Genomic DNA, 20,822 nt, shown 5'->3' with positions numbered 1-20,822 from the left:
TTTCACACTCATACAGGTTGTGTGTACGTGCACGTATCCACATGCAAGAATAGTGACTCCCACTTTGAATCATAGGACATCAGGGCTAGAAGGGATCTTGGAAATCAAGTAGTCCAGTAACTTATCAATGAAAGTGAAAACTGAGGCCCTAAGATCTCTTTTCTGAGTCCTTCGAATATTTTACTTAAGTTGATTTTACCTCTGTCTAAACTTCCTTAGTATTCATATGAGTGGTCACTACCATCCTGTTTATCGTATGATCTTCTATTATTTATTGTATTTAATTCTCAATTCTTTCACCAAACTTATCTTTCAGGATTAACACAATTTTTTTTTTTCTCTAGGATCCTCTAAAGCACCTAACATGAGGTCTTTGTTTCCTTATTTTCTAGAGTTGTCTTATGGTCTTACCAGTTCCATAAAAAATTCCTAGTAAAAAAATCTCACATACTGCTTTGAGAATTTTTTTCCTCCTCCCTTGTTTTTATGATGTAAAGCCCTCTTCTCCTTAAAGGGCTCTATATTTTCTAGCTGAATTTTGTCAAGGATTCTTTTTCCACCTGACTTTTGTCATTTAAAAATCTGTGTGTAGGGCTCCCCTGGTGGCGCAGTGGTTGAGAGTCCACCTGCTGATGCAGGGGACATGGGTTCGTACCCCGGTCCGGGAGGATCCCACATGCCGCGGAGCCGCTGAGCCTGTGCGTCTGGAGCCTGTGCTCCGCAACGGGAGAGGCCACAGCAGTGAGAAGCCCGCATACCACAAAAAAAAAAAAAAAAAAAAAAATCTGTGTGTAGATTAGCATTTCTCTTAATATTTAAAAGTAAATACAAATGATTCTTCCCCCAGAGGCAATGCCACTTGCTTCGCATATGGACAGACAGGTGCCGGAAAGACCTATACCATGATAGGAACTCATCAGAACCCAGGACTGTATGCTCTGGCTGCCAAAGATATCTTCAGACAACTAGAAATGTCCCAGCCAAGAAGGCACTGTTTTGTGTGGATCAGCTTCTATGAAATCTACTGTGGACAGCTTTATGACCTCCTAAATAGAAGAAAAAGGTATTGGATATGAGTAGGAAACTGTAAATCTGTTCTTTATTGTTTTAAGCCAGAGTCCCACTGAATCATGGGATTTAATCAGAGGCTTTGGTACACTATGCCCTTTTGTGAAATGAGAGTCTCCTGAATCAGATGCATATTTTTTTCAAACTGTCAGTTCAGCTAAAGAAGAATATAAACTAGCCTTCCATTAGTATTTTTTAAGTGATCAATATCCTAATGCTCATCAAAAAAACTATATCCCTTTTATTTTGGTCTGTGAAAAAGATTATAATTTCAGGAAGTCAGGAAAGCAACATATACTTAAATCCCTTCCTATTCTTTTGACCTATTGTTGCACTGGAAGAACTATAATGTTTCCCACTTCCTCTTGTTTTTCTTCTCAATAATCTTAGGGTAAACTTAATGATAGTTTTCTGATATCAGTAAAAAGAAAAGAAAATCTTTTCTTCACGTTAACTCTTATAAGGCTTAACCTATTGCCCTTGCCACATAATACAATACTTCGGAAATTCAGTAACTGATTTTAAATCCCTATTGTATTTTTCTGGCATAAAGTTTTGTTTAGGTTGAAACAGATGATTTTAACTGAGTAGGAGGCCACAAAGTTGTGGAGGTATCAACTGACTGGGAGAACAGGGAGGAGAGAGAGGGAACAGGGGAAGTGGAAGGATAAGAGGTTGTCAGGACAGAATTAACCAGACCTGAGACATGTTGGGAGCAGCCACACCAGGTGAAGAGGAGTGAGTTGAGGCTGAGCATGGTGGAAGTCTGGGGAAACCAAATCAGTGAAAGAGACTAGCCCCCAGCAAAGATATCTAAGCCCCTACAGAGCTGTCCAAAAGGTCGTGCAAGTTTCGTGTGCTCCAGGAAAGCACTGGAATGGGGAGTAGGGGTGGAGGAGCAGCTCCGGTTCGTGGAGAGCATTGATAGGGCGGCCCCCGTCATAGAGGGGCACTAGAGTATTGGGTAGCATAACTGGAGAAGTCACTGGAGTGGGCTTAGGCAGGCCACCATCTTATGGACTATTTCAACAAAAGGGACCTTCAGTATGCCACAATTCAGAGAATGTACAGGTGTTGGGGGTTCAGTCATGACACAATTGCCAGATAAAGAAGGGTGCTACTTTGGGGTTGCTTTGGGGAAGACTTGCTTTTCTTTTCTACTCTCTCTGTGTTGGTTTTGAAGCCTCAGGTTAGCTCCATCACAGCTTCTCTTTCAAGCCTCAATACCCTTTTATTAGGAGCCCTTTCCAGTCAGAATGGCCACTTCCTTTAAAGAACAGTTAGCATGAAAATAAAAGCCACTGTTTGTGTGTGTGTGTGTGCGTGTGTGTGTGTGTGTGTGCGCGTGCGCGCGCCTTTTTTTTCTTTGTGTGAAGGGACAGTCAGGATATCCAGCTGTTTTCGAGTGCAGTTCTTTAGTGAATGACCCCAATATACAGTCCTGTTATTTCTACATTCTTTAATAATAGCCAAGGGGATGGGAATATGCTAACTCCTGGGTTTAAAGCTTCTCTAGGGCTCACTAGGGAATACCCACACTTATTCTCCAAGTGTCTTGAGCTGTGGGATTTTTTAATTTTTATGTCTCTGGTTAATTGGCTAATATCTCTTTATTTCCTGCTTTTCTGAGACTTCTGAAATGTCCTGCTCCATTGATAATACTCTTTCTTGTTTGCCTAGAGCTGTTATGACTTATCCTGTTGTTTTTAAAATAAAATATATTTTCTATAAGAGGGGCTTTGTCAAAGGTAGATAGAAGTATATGTGCTCAGTCTACCTCTTAAACTAGAAACCAAAGTTTAAAGATCTTAAAATTAACTCTTTAAAGTAGAAGATAAGTTGTCTTTATCTTTGCATAAAAAGTGATAAAAATATACTTCTTTCTTCTATGATTTAAAAATACAGCAGTGCAGTTTAGGCTATTCATTAGGAACTTTTCTGGGGCCTGGGAAGTATGTTCAGGAGTGATGTGAAGGCTCTGAAAGTTAGATCTTTCTTTTATTCCAGAAGCCTAACTGTTCCAATAGAGTTGTCTTCTAAGAGATCAAGGGCATTGGTGAGGCTGTTTTCCTATCCTTCTGTAAAAATTTGGAAACTTGGGGTAAGGTTTAGATGGAGAAAAAAATTTTTTGAGAAAATCTTTTTTTGGCTGTGAAGTGAAACTCCATTATTTTATTTTACTTTATTTTATTTTATTTGGCAATCAGTATCTTATTAAGGGAGAAAATAATCTTAGAGTCTTTGATAGATTCAATACATGCCCCTTGGTGGATCTGGTTCAGTGATGATGGTAGACCGTAACCATTCATTTTGTTACACGCAGGCCTGAGACTTTCAGGTGCAACACCAGCTCTTCCTTGCTTCCTTAGAAAATGTATCAGGACTCCTTATGTTGCAAGTATTTAGTAAAATAAGACCCCACTCTTACTGGCTTATGCATTTAGGGAAGCCATTGGCTCGTGTAACTAGAAAGCCTAGAGGACAGTCAAGCCTTAGGGTCTTTATACTCTAGCAGTTCAGTGATGTTGTAGAGACCCGGTTTCTTTGCATCTCTCTGCTCTACCTTCCATTGTATTAGCATCATTCCAAAACTGTCTCTTTTGTGGATGTAGAATGGCTGCCACTGCTCCCAGGGCCACATGCTTTCACTTCTAGAGAGAAAAAGAGAGCACCTAACAACCAGAGACTAGGACTTTATTTTGATGGGACCAGCGAAGATCCCATATCCACTCCTGAACCAATCACTGTAGCCAGGAATACACCATCCATTGATTGGCATAGGTCTGGCTTAAATGCTCATTCTATTCATTGTAGCCAAAGATGCTGATTTGTTTAAAACAATCAAAGACTGCCTCTGAAGCCTGGGGCTGGAATCAGGAGGTGTGGGGGGTGGTGAGGAGAATGCATATCAATCCCACACAAACAGCAAAACTGCTACTTAATGGGGAGTGGTGGGTTGGGTTCTGGGGAGTCTGTTACTGAAGCTCTGCCAAACCAACCATGTTCTTGCACCCACAGGCTCTTCGCAAGAGAAGATAGCAAGCATGTGGTACAGATAGTGGGACTGCGAGAACTTCAGGTGGATAGTGTGGAGCTTCTCTTAGAGGTAATTCTTCCTCCTTTACTACCCCACTGTAGCAGCCTAAGTACCAGGGAAGACTTCATTTTGCTATCTCCTAAATATAATGGACTCAGGTTTAGGCAAAGGGCGATGACAAACATACCATTTCACACTTATAAAATATGAATCCTCCTCTGAGAGGTTGGCTCCTTTCTCTACAAGGTTGTTGTCTCAGTGCCTTGATAGTGGGAAGTAAGGCATGTGGGAGAGCCTAATGCATGAGAGGATACTTCTGAGCCAGTTTCAAAAGCTGCTAATGTGTATTTTTATGGTAGTGGGCTCTGGTAAAGGCTGCTGGAGAGAAATATTCTATTTTCAATAAAAATTTTAATGGGTAATACCTTCACATGGATTCAAAATTCAGAAAGTACAATGAAAATATTCCTTCCATTCCCTTTTCCTGATATATTTTTTAGTTTTTTGTGTATCATTCCAAAGGTATTTTAAAATCTGCTTTTTTCACCCTTTTAAAATATGTAATTTAGTGATTTTTTTTTTTAGTATTTTCAGAAAGTTGTACAGCTATCACCACTATCAAATTCCAGAACATTTTCATCACACCAAAATGAAACCCTGTACCATTAACAGTTACTCTTTATTTCCCCTGTGCCTGGTGCCTGACAACCACTAATTTCTATCTCTTTGGATTTACCTATTCTGGCCATATCATATAAATGTAATCACACAATATGCAACATTTTGTCTCTGCATTCTTTCACTTAGCAAAATGTTTTCAAGGTTCATCCATGTTGTTGAATGTATCAGTATTTCATTCCTTTTTATGGCGGAATAATATTCTGTTGTATGTATATACCATATTTTATTCAGCAGTTGATGGGCATGTGGGTTGTTTCAACCTTTTGGCTATTATGAATAATGCTGCTATGAACATTCAGGTACAGGTTTTTGTATGGACGTACGTTTTCAGTTTTCTTGAGTATATGCCTAGGAGTGGAAGTGCTGAGTCACTTTTTGGGGAACTGCCAAACTGTTTTCTAAAGTGGCTGCACCATTTTATATTCCCACCAGCAATGTATGAAGATGGGTATTATTTTAAAAGCTCCCAAGGTTATTCTAACATGCAGCCATCATAGTCACGCTAGTATATCCAACAAGCCTGGCTAGAGTCAAAGGGAGAGGGCTCGAAGGACAGGCTGGGTACTTGACAATACCCACCTTTAGAACAGCTTCACAGTACATCCCTCCAGGGACTTGGGTGTGTGAAATGGTGAGGTGGCCCACCATTAATACGTGTCTTTTTCTAACAGTTTCTCTTTTTTTTTGCGGTACGCGGACCTCTCACTGCTGTGGCCTCTCCCGTTGCGGAGCACAGGCTCCGGATGTGCAGGCCCAGCGGTCACGGCTCACGGGCCCAGCCGCTCCTCGGCATGTGGGATCTTCCCGGACCGGGGCACGAGCCCATGTCCCCTGCATCGGCAGGCGGACTCTCAACCACTGCGCCGCCAGGGAAGCCCTCTAACAGTTTCTTTTTCTTGGGACAAATAGGTAAATTTTGTTTAAGGGCTGGAACCTTGTATTTATGTGATTATCAGATTCCTGAATCCTGGTATCCAAAATCCAAGGATGGCACCTTAGTGTGGCTGTTCTAGGCAGGCACCTAAGAGCCCCTTTCTAGTGACTGCAAAGGCAGGCACAGAACAGAGGTGTGTGGGACATGTTGAAGGGTTCTTCCGAGGCTGTTGACCATTCTTAACCTGTCCAGAGCTCCCTCCACTGCAGAGTCCTGAGGAAATTGTTTCTTACACACCTATTCCCTGTGGTCCTCTTGCCGCTACCTCCCCTAGTCGTTCCTTCATTTGGCTGGGAGTTTCAGGAGAGTTGGTCCTCATGATGCTGTTGTCCTTGGAAATTAGACCAATTGAATGGGAAATGATCAAACACTAAAAAGAAGTCCCTTTTCCTTGGCTATGGGTCATAACTATGTTAGTGGGCAATCTGGTGTCAAATCACTCTCACCCTGGAAGAGTTTATGGCACTGCTCTATCCTAAGGTGTGTTTTCTAAGACAAGCAGAAGTTTCTTGTTAGTGGACATATTATTGCCATTGATACCCTCAGTCTGTAATACATACGAGGTTGTACAAGAAGGAAGCCAGCTGAGATCAAGGTGGAAAGTTGATATAAATTATGGATATCTGACATGGTTACCCTCATAAACATTTACTGACTTGAAACAACAGCACTTGCCAACTCAGGTGTCACACTTTCACTCTCTCTCAGGTGTCACCATTCACGCTCACTCAGGTATCACCTATGTGTTTGCTCAAGTGTCACCCTCAGGTGTCATCTTCATGTATGTCACCATCGCAGATCACCCTCAGGCTCACTCAGGCATGGCTACTTGTTACCTGCCTGCACAACTGGCAGCTTCATTTTTCACACAGGATTGTCCTTCCTCCAAGAAGTTTCTCCTTCCAGGTGTATTTTATTACCCGGTCTTACCAATGCAGGGACCAGGACTTCCCTGCCTTTACAGAGGACTTGCTGATGCAACCAGATTTGGAATCAAGGTTTTGCTTGTCAGGCAAATAAATGATGGACATTTTTTCCCTTGTAGAGTTTTTTGGGCTTTTAAGTCATTCCTACAGACAGTTCATGTACTTATAGGTATCCATTCGTGAACTTCTAATAAATCTGCTTCGTGTTTTAACATTGCCTTGGCTGTAGTTGGTAGCAGAGGCCCACAGAGTAAGAGCTTCCCCTAGATAAGCCTCAGTTGTATGCCGGTGATAGAGACTTAGTCTATACACAGTGCCTACCCTACTGAAGTGCTCATAGCCTGTCTTTGGTATTTGTGCAGGAAGCTTCGTGATTAAAGTCTGGATGGAGCTGGGTCCCAGTGCCGTGTGTCCTTGAGCACATCCTTTACCTTTCTGAGCCCGAAATATGTGGATGTTAGCAGACGATTGGGTTGTGTGACAGAGAAGGAAATGAGATAATATACATATAATGCTTACTGTGATGCTAGTTAAATTTGTCATGTCTATTATTCTTATTAATAAGTCCCTGGGGCTTCCCTGGTGGCGCAGTGGTTGGGAGTCCACCTGCCGATGCGGGGGACACGGGTTCGTGCCCCGGTCCAGGGAGATTCCACATGCTGCGGAGTGGCTAGGCCCATGCGCCATGGCCGCTGAGGCTGCGCGTCCAGAGCCTGTGCTCCGCAACGGGAGAGGCCACAACAGTGAGAGGCCTGCGTACCCCCCCCCCCAAAAAAGTCCCTGAATATTTCCCAGTGCCACAGAATTCCATAGTTGTCTCTACTTTCTATTGTAGCAGGTCCCCATTTTACTACTCACATAACATGATTTGTCTAAAGCAGCGGTCCCCAACCTTTTTGGCACCAGGGACCGCTTTCATGGAAGACAGTTTTTCCATGGATGGGTGGGATGGGGGGTGGGGGGAGGATGGTTCAGGTGATAATGCGTAATGTGAGTGATGGGGAGCGGCAGATGAAGCTTCGCTTCCTGCTGTGCAGATCCTAGTTCCCTGACCAAGGATCAAAGCCATGCTCCCTGCACTGGAAGCACGGAGTCTTAATCACTGGACCACCAGGGAAGTCCCTACATTTTTTAAAAGAAATAGTTTAAGTTTTGGAAGTTTACACAAAGATGTTAGTTCTTGGGACTTCCCATGTGGCACAGTAGTTAAGAATCCGCCTGCCAATGCAGGGGACACGGGTTCGATCCCTGGTCCAGGAAGATCCCACAGGCTCCGGAGCAATTAAGCCCGTGTGCCACAACTACCGAGCCTGTGCTCTAGAGCCCGTGAACCAGAACTACTGAAGCCTGCGCGCCTAGAGCCCGTGCTCCACAACAAGAGAAGCCACCGCAGTGAGAAGCCTGCGCACCGCAACAAACGTAGCCCCTGCTCACCGCAAGTAGAGAAAGCCCGCGCCCAGCAACGAAGACCCAATGCAGCCAAAAATAAATAAATACATTAAAAAAAGAAAAATATGTTAGTTCTTTAGTATATTTTCTTTTTTAAAAAAATTTATTTATTTATTATTTTTGGCTGTGTTAGGTCTTCGTTTCTGTGCGAGGGCTTTCTCTAGTTGCGGCGAGCGGGGGCCACTCTTCATCGCGGTGCGCGGGCCTCTCACTATTCGCGGCCTCTTTTGTTGTGGAGCACAGGCTCCAGACGCGCAGGCTCAGTAGTTGTGGCCCACGGGCCTAGTTGCTCCGCAGCATGTGGGATCTTCCCAGACCAGGGTTCGAACCCGTGTCCCCTGCCTTGGCAGGCAAGTTGTCAACCACTGCGCCACCAGGGAAGCCCAGTATATTTTCTTTAATTAATATTTATTGAGAACATATAATGTGCCAGTCGTAGTACTAAGTGCTTTACATACTACGTATTATCTCTTTTTAGTCCTCAAAAGTAACCTATGAAATTACCATTTTATAGATAAGAAACTGAGGCCCTGAAAAGTTAAGTGATTTGTAAAAGTTCTCACAATGCAAAAGTTTAAACAACTGTATTGTCAGAGCTGGCATGTAAACCCAGACAGTTTAACTTCAGATTTCACTCTTAACTGCTACACTTGAGTTGTATATCATTTACAAAAGTCTATCTAATGATCTTCACAGACTGCCTCATTTTTACTCCTCAGAGCTCAGCTGCTTTATACCACAGTTTCTGAAAAACATGGTGGTTGCAGACTGTTACTGAAGCTGAGGAAACTGGACCATAGACCAAAAATTCCTTCATGTTTTCTCTAAAAGGCATTTAGTCAGGAAAAGTCACCTCAACATGTTAGATTTTCTGAGATGCACTCACAGGTATCTAGTACATCATGGCACAATGAAAAGCCAAGTATAAAACTCTATAATAGAACCTCAGAAGACAGTCTTTCTTGACTCCCCTGGGGATGAACCACAAGGTCACCCCTTGAGCTTCCTGTTAGTATCCACAGTTCCTGACTAGGTATGGCCTTAAGGCCTCTCTGAGCTCTCATCATATTCCAGCAGAAGTAGCATCATTGATTACACGTGGCAGAGGGTACCTGGCTTCTATCCCTAGCCTGACCATATTCTGCCTGTGTGACCTTGGATAAGCCACTTAACTTCTCTGTGATTGTTCCTTTATCCATCAAGCATATTGCTTACACAATTCACAAATGTAGGCATTTAAAAGATCTCCCCTGTCTCTTCATGGGGTTTGTAAAAGACATATATATATATATCAAAAGAGCTCTGAGACCCCTAAAACCCTGGGAGGAAATGCACCAGAATCTTGTTAACTCTGGGGTTATGGAAGGTATATATTTTCTTCTTTATATTTTTCCTGTATTTTCTAAGTTTTCCCCAGTAAGCATGTCTTTCTTTTCTAATGAAAAAGAAGTTTGATACAAAAGACTAATACAAATCTAAAATAATCCCTCATCATTGCATTGTAATCTATGAAAATATGAAATCAGAGTGATAGAGAAAGGCCAGGATGAGGAAGTGCATTTAAACTAGATAGTTCATGGGAATTCTCTGGCGGTCCAGTGATTAGGACTTTGTGCTTTCACTGCAGTGGCCCCGATTTCAATCCCTAGCTGGGGAACTAAGATCCGGCAAGCCTTGCAGCGAGGCATGGATGGATGGGTGGTTAGATAGATAGATAGATAGATAGATGGATAGATAGATAGATAGCCAGACAAACTATATGGTTCAGTCATAGATTTGGCCTTAAGTGACCTAGCCAGCATCCAGGTTTAGTTATCAGTGCTTTTTTTGGGGGGGGGGCAGTTGCCCCACCCAGTATAAGGGATTACTGCTCTAATTCTTCTGATTTCTGATTAGCAGCAACATGCTATCCATGCAGTTGATAATCCAGTTTTGTAAATTAACAATTTCTGCTCTTTACAAAAGGATTCATCAGATAGTCCCTTTAAACTTTAAGCAAGCTATATACAAAATGAGTGCATTTAAAATTTGATTCTAAATTTGATTCTAAAATACAATTCTGAATCTCACTGATAATCTTTAGAGACATAACTATTGCTTAGGCCATGGAGGAATTTATTATTAGTTAATTTTTTAAAAAGTACCTACCCCTGTTTGTTAAGATATTTTATGGACTATTGTTGAAGGTTTGACTCTGTCAACTTTTGGACTCTTTAATCTGGAAACTGTAGCTATGTTCAATATGATAAAAACTAAACTTCTGAGAGATTGAGAAAAAAATTAAATAGGACTTTCTTAGTCTAATTCACTGCAAAATAGATGAATTTGTCCTAAGTGCCCCACAGTGTAGTAGAAGCTACATGGGCTTTGGAATCAGACATACTAGATGTGGAATTTGGTTCTGCCACAAAACAGCTGTTTGTGAGCAAATCAACCTTTGAATTTATTCCTCAGCTGTAAATTGGGCATAATAATCATACTCACCTCACCTTAGGCTACTGTGAGGATCCTGTCAAATATTTTTAAAGTTCTTCACCTTCTTGATTCTCAATAATCAACACTCCCCCAAACCAGGGCAGGATATATATATATTTTTTTACATCTTTATTGGAGTATAATTGCTTTACAATGGTGTGTTAGTTTCTGCTTTATAACAAAGTGAATCAGTTATACATATACATATGTTCCCATATCTCTTCCCTCTTGCGTCTCCCTTCCTCCCACCCTCCCTAGGATATTCTTATATGGCTGTGTTTTCAGTGGCTTGAGGCCATTCCTGAGGCTTCACCTCTTCTCCCCCATTCCTTTGTGGCCAGAGGGACCCGAGTTAGCCTTTACTCCCATTTGGAGGGGCAGTGGTCTCAAGGGAAATCATGGGCTCATGGCAATTGTGATAACTCATCACTTCCATGTTCCCACACATCAGTCCTGGTCTCCTTTATGACTGCATCGTGGTGGAAGAGGTGGATGTGATCATTCATTCTGTGATGCACATTTCTGTCCTTTGCTTCGGTTACTACAACAGATGGGTATGATGGGACCTTACTTTGGAGCCAAGTTATGCCCTGGGGATTTTAGTCAGGTTAAATCCATCAAAGATATTAAAAAGAGTATATGAGATCAAGAAGTAAATTAGCTCTTGAGCTATTGAATGTTCTCCCCCAAGATTAGTATTCCACATTGTTTTCATTGCTCTTGGGTACTTATTCTATATGATTTAGAGTTTAGGCAACTTTCCTCATAGAGGGAAAAGACTGCAGTCTACTGACAAAGCTATATGTCTGGTCTCTACTGCTCTCAGCCGACTCTTAGGAGCCAGAGGGCTTTGTTTACTCCTTGCAGAAGTCACCCTGTGGATTTTATTTTCAGGTGATCTTGAAGGGCAGCAAGGAGCGCAGCACTGGGGCCACTGGAGTTAATGCAGACTCCTCCCGCTCTCATGCTATCATCCAAATTCAGATCAAAGATTCAGCCAAGAGGACATTTGGCAGGTGAGCTGGAAATACACAGGGAATCGCATTGTGTGCCTTTCCCTAATGTGACTTTGAAATATGTGTTGTCAACAACAGGACATCCTGCCACTGTGGAGTTCTTTATTTATATCTTACAGGGATACACAGTAGAGTTATTAACTCTGAAATAAATCATTGTACTAAAGTGCCATCAGTTGATTAACCATGAAGTAATGACCTATTATTGGTCAACCCTAAGTTATTAAAAGGGACATTGATTGCTTCTAATGTGAAAAACAGTATCAGCAGAGGAATAGTAGGAAATGCATCTCAGAGAGCTTACAGGCAAAAAAAAAGAAAAAAGAAAGAAAGAAAATTAATCCATCCTTCCTGAAAGAAGCCATAAGACAACTGGGTACATTCATTGCCTTTCTGGTGCTATCTTAGCAAACTCTGCCACAGTGATGGATGAACCTATCTCACCTCTGAGTAATGAGTCTTTTTTTTTTTTTTTACGGGGGGTGGGGTTTGCTGGAAAGCAGCCCACGGAAGTTTCTATTTAATTATCTAAGTGGTCACCTAAGTGATTTGCATTGTGGTCATTTAGCCTTATGGGAAGAATGTTTAATTAATTTCAGTCATACTTTCTCACAAATGATTAAAACCAACAGAAGGATCTAAGTGAACAGTGCCAGCAGTAACTGACAGATTAGAATCTTGCAATACTTTTGGAAAGCTGACAGTAATATCTTTTACTTTCCTGAGGATGGGTCAGTGCTGATTTCTTGCTGGGTTCACAAAATGCTGGCTGATGTAAAAATAAACCAAAGCCCCAAAGAAGTCATCCTTGCTGTGTCTTTTCTCTAGGATCTCTTTTATTGACTTGGCTGGCAGTGAAAGAGCAGCAGATGCCAGAGACTCAGATAGACAGACAAAGATGGAAGGTGCGGAAATAAACCAGAGTCTTCTGGCTGTAAGTTGTTCAAAACCTTTAATCTAAAAATCATTCTTGAGAGATTTTGCCCCTCTTTACATGCAGACAAAGTAGGAGAGGGTGGGGTGGAATAAGGCAGTGGAATTCCAAGGCTGGAGACGGAGACGAAGGGTGCCCAATCAGATTCTTGGCAGTTCTCGACAACTCTTCTTTCTCTCCCTGCCTTCTCTTCCTCTGGTCAATCCCTGACAATTAGGAACAGAGAAGTATTTCTGCAGTTGCTTGAATGGTTAACTTAGGTACACTTTCTCCCTCTCATCAAGTCTTAAAATTATTTTTTCAAACATATAATAGTAGAATAAATAGTATAATGATCTCCCAAATACTTGTCTCCCAGCTTCAACATGTGAAAAATCTAACCAACCCTTTCCTTCTCCTGGTTGGATTATTTTAAAACAAATCCTGTCATCATGTCATTTCTTCCACAAATATTTAATGATGTATTTCAGAGATAAGGACTCTTATCTTTTAATATAACATAATACCATTGCACACCTAAAGAAATAATTATTTAATGATACCTGTTATCCAGTAAGTGTTATAATTTTACCAGTTGTCCCATAAATGTCATTTTACAGTTGATTTATTCAAATCAAGATACAAACAAGATCCTCGGATTGCTTTTGGTTGATATTCCTCTTTCATGCCATATCAGTTCTTCCCCCTCTCTCTCTTTTTTTAATATTAATGTATTTGTTGAAGAAAACTCAGTCACTTGACATATGAGATTTCCTACATTCTGGATTAGGCTATCTGCATTCCATGTTGATGTTTAACATGGTACTCTATCCTCTATTTTCTATAAAGTGGTTAAGATTTATATTTGTGCTGTCCAAAATGGGAGCCACTAAGCCACATGTGGCTATTGGGTACCTGAAATGTGGCTAGTCTGAATTGAGATGTGCTCTAAGTGTAAATTACACGTTGAAGCATGTAAGATATCATTAATATTTTTTCATACTGATTACATGCCAAAATATTATTGGATGTGTCAGATTAACTAAAATATATAATTAAGATTATATATTTAATATAATATACAATTAAGATTATATGTTTAATATATAATTTCATCTGGTTTTATTTCTTTTTATTTTTTTCTCTCTTTTTTTTTTATTGGGGTATAGTTGTCTTACAATGTTGTGTTAGTTGCTACTGTACAGCGAAATTAAGTAGAGTTCCCTGTGCTATACAGCAGGTTCTTATTCTCTATTTTATACATACTAGTTTTATTTCTTTTTAATATGGTTATATTTCTTTTTAATATGGCTATTATAATAAAATTACATATATGGTTTGTATTTGTGGCTCACAGATTTTGATTGGGAAAATGCTGATCTAGAGCCTTGATCAGATTTAAGTTCTGTTTTTTTGGCAAGAATAATTCATGAGTAGTTCTTACACTTTCTATAGGAACACATCAGGAGGTACAGAATGTCTATTATCTCTTTTTGTGATTTTGAAGTGTTATCACTCTAATTCCTCCATTACTATTTCCCATCAACCTTTTTCACCTTATGGTTTTAGCAGCTGTCAATGAGCATTATTACCTTTATCCATTGCTTCATTAGGGATTCCAAAATGGTGATATTCTAATTCTAATATTCCTTCTGTATTTATTTATTAACTGGAAAGAACTTTCCCCCAACTATCTGATTATCCTGAAATATAATTCATACAACAGAGGCAAGATAAATGCTTGATATTTTGCCTTCACTCACCAGTTTTCAGAATGAGTTGATGTCCTGGTAACCTAAACATGACCATGAGTTTGTTGTTGTTGTTTATTTTTTTGTTTGTTTTCATATTATTATAAACATTGTCATCTTTTTTTCTTCTTCTTCTTAAATTACACATTTTTGGCCAGTGGGAGTCTTTTCAAATATGTTCCTACTAGTCTCTGTCTTTCTGGTATGACAAGATGTTGTAGGCTCATCTTGTACATTTCTTTCCCCAGACCTTGAATCAGCCATTTCTTCAACAAGCCTTGGTTTTTAGAGGGAAATGGTATTTAGAGACCATTTAGAGTGCTAGTGGTACTTACTACCACTGTTAGTCCTCGCTACTAGGCCTTTTTGGTGGACAGAGCTTGGAATTTTTTTTTTTTTTTTTTTTTTTTTGGCTGCATTGGGTCTTTGTTGCTGCGCGCGGCTTTCTCTAGTTGCCTCAAGCAGGGGCTACTCTTCGTTGCGCAGCTGGGCCTCTAGGCGCGTAGGCTTCAGTACTTGTGGCTCGTGGGCTCCAGTGTGCAGGCTCAGCAACCGTGGCGCACGGGATCAGCCGCTCCCTGGCATGTGGGATCCTCCCGGACCAGGGCTCGAACCCGTGTCCCCTGCATTGGCAGGCAGATTCCTAACCACTGCGCCACCAGGGAAGCCCTAGATATTTTTTTTTAAAGGTAAAAGTATATCAGGGATTCATACTAATAAATTAATTCAAAATTAAGACTGCAGGATTTTTGCTTAACTTTTTAAAATTTATATTTCCCTCCCTTTTCTCTTATGCTAAAATTCTTAGTTCCTAACAACATTAATATAATTTATTTGCTCTACTTCAATACATATGTATACCCAAATCATGTTAATATTACTCATAATATGATTACTGAATTCAGATTAAGATTTCTTTGCAGTTTCCTTTTTACCCTTAAATTGTATCCCACTAGGGATGTACAGTCATAATACTGTGTTGCAAAGTCACTTTAAATAATTCTTCTCTGTGTGTTTAAGCTTACCAATTTTGTATTGAGTTAAAGTTATAAAATAAGCCACATTCAGAAAAGTCTAGTGTTCAACCCTGTCCTCCAATCCTGTTACCTCCCTCCCCTTAGATAATGATTTTCTACCAATATATATGTTTGTATTCACCCCTTTCTCAGGAGGGAAAAAATAAAAGATAGCATACTGTAAACACTTTACTTTTTGCACTTAACAGTATCCTGGAGCTCACTCCATGGCTGTGTACAGAGACCCTCATTCCTTCTTATAGATGCATAGTCCTGTCTTGTGCCCCTCCACAGTATTTAAGTCCTTTTGATCAGAACTGAAATCTCCAGTTAGACACATTATTTCCAGGCCTCATGAGGGATAAATTGGGAGGCTGAGAGAGGTGAGAGAATCAGCATCTTTTTATTATTGTTTAAAATTTTTGAATAATTTTAGATTTTAAAAAAGTTACAGAAATAAACATGTAGCATTCCTTCACCCAGCCTTCCTAATGTTAACATCTTACATAACTATAGTAATCTAAATCAGGAAATGAACATTGATATAATACTATTAACTATCTACAGACCTTGTTTGAATTTCATCAATAGTCCCACTAATGTTCTTTTTCAGGTCCAGGATTCTATGTTACATTTAGTTATCATGGGTCTGTAGTCTCCTCAGTTTTTGTCAATTTCGACCTTAACACCTTTGAAGAATGCTGGCCAGTTATTTTGCAGAATGTCTCTGAATTTGTGTTTGCGTAATGTTTTCTCATTATTAGATTGAGATAATGAATTTTTAGCAAGAATACCACAGAAGTTGTATACTTCTCAGTGTATTGTATCAGTCAATATGTCTTATTACTGGTGATGTTAAACTTGATCACTGAGTTAAGGTGGTTTGTGCTAGATTACTCCACTGTAAAGTTATGATTATTCCCTTTGTAATAAGTATCTTATGGAGAGATACTTTGAAACTATGCAAATATCCTGTTTACATCACACTTTTGCTGCCTAATTTTAGTATCCATTGATGATTCTTACCTGCAACAATTATTACTGTGGTGTTTACCTGATGGGATTTTCTATGTTCATCATTCTACATTAATTAGTTAGAATGCTACTGTAAGAAAGAGCTGTTTTTTCTCTTTAATTTATTTATTTGGTTATTTAGTTATAATAGTAAATGGATATTTCTTTTATTTGCTAAATTAGAATCCATTTCTATCATTATTTATTTTCTTGCTCAAATTATCCCAGATGGCCATTGGGAGTTCTTTCAGGTTGGTTTCTGTATCCTTTTGACATGCCCCCATCATTTTTTGAGCAGCTCCTTGTCTTTTGGCACTATAAGGTGTCACACACTCTTCCCTGCCCTAGCCCTGGAATCAACCATTTCTCCAAGGAGCCCCAGAACCAATATATTTGAGCATGTACTATATATGCTAGTCAGTTTACCCTTCACAACAAAGCAGGTTCTCTTATTCCCACTTTATGGATCAGGATTCTGAAGCTCAGGTTAAGTGAATTGGCCAAGGGTCCACAGCCTCTAGCTAGAAATCTTTGATTCTCATATTTAAATTTATGGTCCAGGAATTAACCAAGAAACCCAAGAAGTACCTGTGAAGTCGGAGAACCCTCTGGGGCTTGACTGTGTCTGTCTCACATGGGCGATAGCATGTAAAGGGGCCTGAGAACAAGCCTTATAGAATAGGATCAAAATCTTGTGCTTTGTGAGGTGCACAGAGGTGCCCCTTTTTCTTTCCTGGGTACTTCCCTTGGTTTTCCCTTAGAGTTTAGTAAAGTCTACTTTCCATTCTGATTCAAGGCTAAAGGGACCCAAAGGCTCATAGAGAATTGATAGCCACACTTGGATTTGAGTACATAAGGGGCAGGTGTAACTCAGGGACCAGGTTTGGGTACCTGCTCGTCCCTTCTAGAGAATCTTCCCAGTGCTAAAGTTTGGGGATATTGGACTGATTTGTAATAAAAGAGGAAATTCCCTTATACCTTCTTATAACCCGGCAGCTTCTTAGATAGAGAGGAGTTAGTTGTGGGCATCTGTAGCTGCTGCCACAGCAGACTCTCAAAGCTAATTACCTGTTCTTGGTGAACTCCCAGAACTGGCACTGCCAAGGGATTCCTTCCATTCTTTTCCCTGCCTTTCTTCTCATTTACTGCCGCCTAGCGGAGATGCAGGACTCAGGAATAGAAGATCTCTCCTCCCTGATCCTGTCCCCCCAACCCCTGCTCTTTCTGATAGGCATGTTGCCCCTAGAGATCTACATATGCAGGTTTCTGCTAGCACTAGTGATATCCAATGAGCACTTCTTTGAGGGGCTCTGCCCAGGAGCAAGTGACATGCCCTTGCCTTTGGGCCACAGTCCCCCCTTGTTTTTAAATGAGGAGGTAGACCTAGATGATTTCTCTGTTCCTTCCCAGCTCTGACTCTAGAATTTCTCCTGTCCCATCCAGACAACTTGAATCTGCACTTGAGTCCATACCTATAGGTGTGCATGTGTGAGCAGGGAGGCGGGGGAGTAGTATAGTATCTTTCTATTTAAGTGCATCTTGTAGTTGGGAAGAGTGTGAGAAGAGGAGAGAAAGGGAGCTGGCAAGCCAGAACTGCCACCATGTAAGCTGGACTCTGGGACCTGTGGGAATGTCCCTGGGTTTGTCTGTTCTACACTATCAGGGCTAATTCTAGGATCACAGCCTTTAAATTGGTGGGGGGGGGGGGGGCTTAACTAGGCACAGCTAGCACAGGATGATGTTTCCCAGTCTAGCTTGATTTTTCTTGTCGAACGAGAAACTAGCACGGCATTTTGACTTCCTTTTGGGAATTGCATGACTGTGATTTACTTAAGAAAAATATGATCTGTTATTCTCACTTTGCATGTGATATTTGATGTGCTTATTATTCTACCACTTTGCAGCTGAAGGAATGTATCCGTGCATTGGATCAGGAACACACTCACACTCCTTTCAGGCAAAGCAAATTAACTCAGGTAAAGTTATATATGAGCTTTGAGTTCTGGTTCACTCATGTGTTCCTTCTTCCATTCATTTATTCCTTCAGCAGAGCATCCACTGCCAGCAAGGCGTGATGCTCCCTGGAGTGGGGGAGGGGGGAGGGGGAAGGGAGGGGGCAGAGAGAGGAGGGGGAGGAGTCACATTCCTTCCAGGAGCTCTCAGTCTTGGAGAAGAAAGGGGCATCCTCGGGCAGGGATACCTGCACTACGAAGCAGCCAGGCTCCCTGCGGGGCAGCAGTGGTCACCAGCTTTCTGCTTATTTCTAATGTAAAGAAACCTTGTTGATTTAGTGGAGTCTCTGAGCCTCTGAAGGGGATGATAGTGCAGCTGTACTTGGTACTTTCTTAGTTGTAAGACTTAGACCAGTGTTTCAAGACAAAAAATAATAGCTGCAGTTAAAAAGAATGAGATAGATTTTTGACATGTCCTGACAGGAAAGATGACCAAGATCTATAGTTTAAAAATATGAAATGAGAAGAAAAAACTTCACAGAAATTATGCATGTGTTCGCTGATTATTTTGAGTGGTAGAACCATAAGTAATTTTTTTCTTCCGTTTTTCTGTCACGAAAATGTGCTTCTTTATTAATGGGAAACGCCAATAAGTGTGCATCTGTAATGGCTGCAGAAGAGTGGCCCACGGAGGGGTCTGCCTAGGTACAAACAGCTGTGAAGACAGTTATGGGTGCCCCTGGTTCCCTTCTGCACCGAATCCTATGCACAGTAGGGACAGACTAGGTAGAAGGCAGTCTAGGTGAGGATCTTTGTATTCTGGGAGAGATTTTCACCCTGTGCAGCTAGATCGGCAGCCCCACAGGACCTGGGGCAGAACCTATAATAACATAGCTCCTTACTAGTCAGAACTGGGTTAGATTGTTTCTTCTCAAACATGATTTCAACCAGGGATCCAGGAAACCCTTCTTATAGGTGGTTAGTCCTGATTCTGACATTGGCTTTGTTATTTTTCAAAACATGTCCTCCATCCCCAGAAATTGTGTCCTATTTAATTAAAAAAATAATTCCACACATGGATCCACTTACAGAATAATATACCTTTTTCACTCAAACATAAGTTTTAGATCTTTCCAGGTACCTAAGTACATATATACATAATTATTTTTTATGGTTGTATGCAGTTTACAATTATTTAGTTTGTTACCTGTTTATAGACTTGTAGATTTTCCAAATTTTACTATTATAATAAGGTAACGAATATCCTGTGTATACTTTTTGGGGGGGGATCAACTGAGCAATTATTATCTCTTTAGGATAAAGTCCTGGAAGTGTGATTGCCAAACCAAGAGTGTGAACATTTTTTACCAAATTTTTACCATATTGCCAAACTGCCCTCCCAAAGGCATGTACCAATTCATGCTACACGGTATACAGGCAGTGTAGCAGTGTACAAGAGCGCCCTTTCCCTAGACCCTCAGCAGAGCAGGGTAGTATGAGTCTTAATCTTATAGTTGCAAAAATTTTAGTTTTTTAAAATGGTTTGTTTGCATTTCTTTGATTAGTGGTGAAGTGAGTACCTTTTGTTTATTGACTGTGTTTCTCCTTTTGTGAATTACCTTTTCGTAGAAGCGGGTGAGGGTGACTGTGGCCCAGTGTCCTGCACACAGTAAGTAGTCAGTAGGCCCTTGGTTAGTTGACTTCATTGACCTGCCTTCTGTTTCAAACAGGTTCTGAAGGACTCTTTCATTGGCAATGCCAAAACCTGCATGATCGCCAACATCTCGCCAAGCCATGTGGCCACCGAACACACTCTGAATACCTTGCGCTATGCTGACCGGTGAGTCCCCTTCAGGTGGCGGGTCGTGTGTGTATGTGTGTGTGATACACACACAAGGATCTGACCTTCAGCTCCACAAGCCTGTTCTTGGGACAGTAATTCTACTGCCAGGGGAATGTGCAATTGGTCATTTGGAGAATGTGACGTAGGAGGCCCTGCCATTTTACAAGCGTGAATGTGACAAGAGGAAGGTGACACGCTCCTTTGTTTAGGAGACAACTCCATCAGTGGCTTTTTTTTTTTTTTTCCAGCCACGCTGCGTGGCATGTGGGATCTTAGTTCCCCAACCAGGGATCAAACCCGCATCCCCTGCATTGGAAGCGTGGAGTCTTAACCACTGGACTGCCAGGGAATTCCCCATCAGTGGCGTTTAAATGGCTAGCGGGGGATGAAATATTTCTCCAGAGTAGAAGGCTTAGTGAGGTTTTCTTCCTGCTAGCCTCAGCTCTAATTATTAGGGATAGAATACCTATTACTTGTCAAGGCAGAAGTACTCAGAGCTGTGTAGGTCCAGAAGAGACCAACCTTGTGTTATAGAAGGAGAAACTGAGGCCCAGAAAAGGGTGGAAACATTAATAGGGCTCACTGGGAGTTGGTGGCAGAACTAGCACCTCTTATTGCCAGGTCAGGGCTCTAGTGACTTTGGTATCTGCCAGGGTCCCTCCCATCTCTTACCCTGGGGTCACGTGTCTCCTTCACGTGTGAAAATGCTCTCATTACCATTCTTTCCTCTGGCTGCTTTGCTGCTGG

General features: G+C 41.1%; 2 protein-coding genes across 7 annotated transcripts in view; one reads left to right on the top strand and one right to left on the bottom strand.

Annotated features, from left to right (window-relative positions):
* The window catches only part of KIF24 (kinesin family member 24), a 60,106-nt gene that overhangs the window by 31,123 nt on the left and 8,161 nt on the right, over positions 1-20,822 (top strand). For all 5 annotated transcript variants that reach the window (XM_067744623.1, XM_067744622.1, XM_067744621.1 and 2 more), the window contains 6 exons: positions 848-1,063; positions 4,087-4,174; positions 11,465-11,586; positions 12,415-12,520; positions 18,185-18,256; positions 19,963-20,072. In XM_067744623.1, coding sequence (XP_067600724.1) covers positions 848-1,063; positions 4,087-4,174; positions 11,465-11,586; positions 12,415-12,520; positions 18,185-18,256; positions 19,963-20,072 — 714 coding nt within the window. The remainder of the gene's footprint in view (positions 1-847; positions 1,064-4,086; positions 4,175-11,464; positions 11,587-12,414; positions 12,521-18,184; positions 18,257-19,962; positions 20,073-20,822) is intronic.
* UBAP1 (ubiquitin associated protein 1) overlaps positions 12,513-20,822 on the bottom strand; it is a 72,824-nt gene continuing 64,514 nt past the window's right edge. For both annotated transcript variants that reach the window (XM_067744626.1, XM_067744630.1), the window contains one exon: positions 12,513-12,726. In XM_067744626.1, the coding sequence (XP_067600727.1) occupies positions 12,661-12,726 (66 nt within the window). In that variant the 3' untranslated portion in view covers positions 12,513-12,660. The remainder of the gene's footprint in view (positions 12,727-20,822) is intronic.

This window comes from Pseudorca crassidens, chromosome 7 (genome assembly GCF_039906515.1).
Source record: "Pseudorca crassidens isolate mPseCra1 chromosome 7, mPseCra1.hap1, whole genome shotgun sequence".
In the NCBI taxonomy this organism is placed as follows: domain Eukaryota; kingdom Metazoa; phylum Chordata; class Mammalia; order Artiodactyla; family Delphinidae; genus Pseudorca; species Pseudorca crassidens.
Note: the sequence above shows the minus strand (reverse complement) of the source record. Positions and strands in the feature narration are given on the sequence as shown.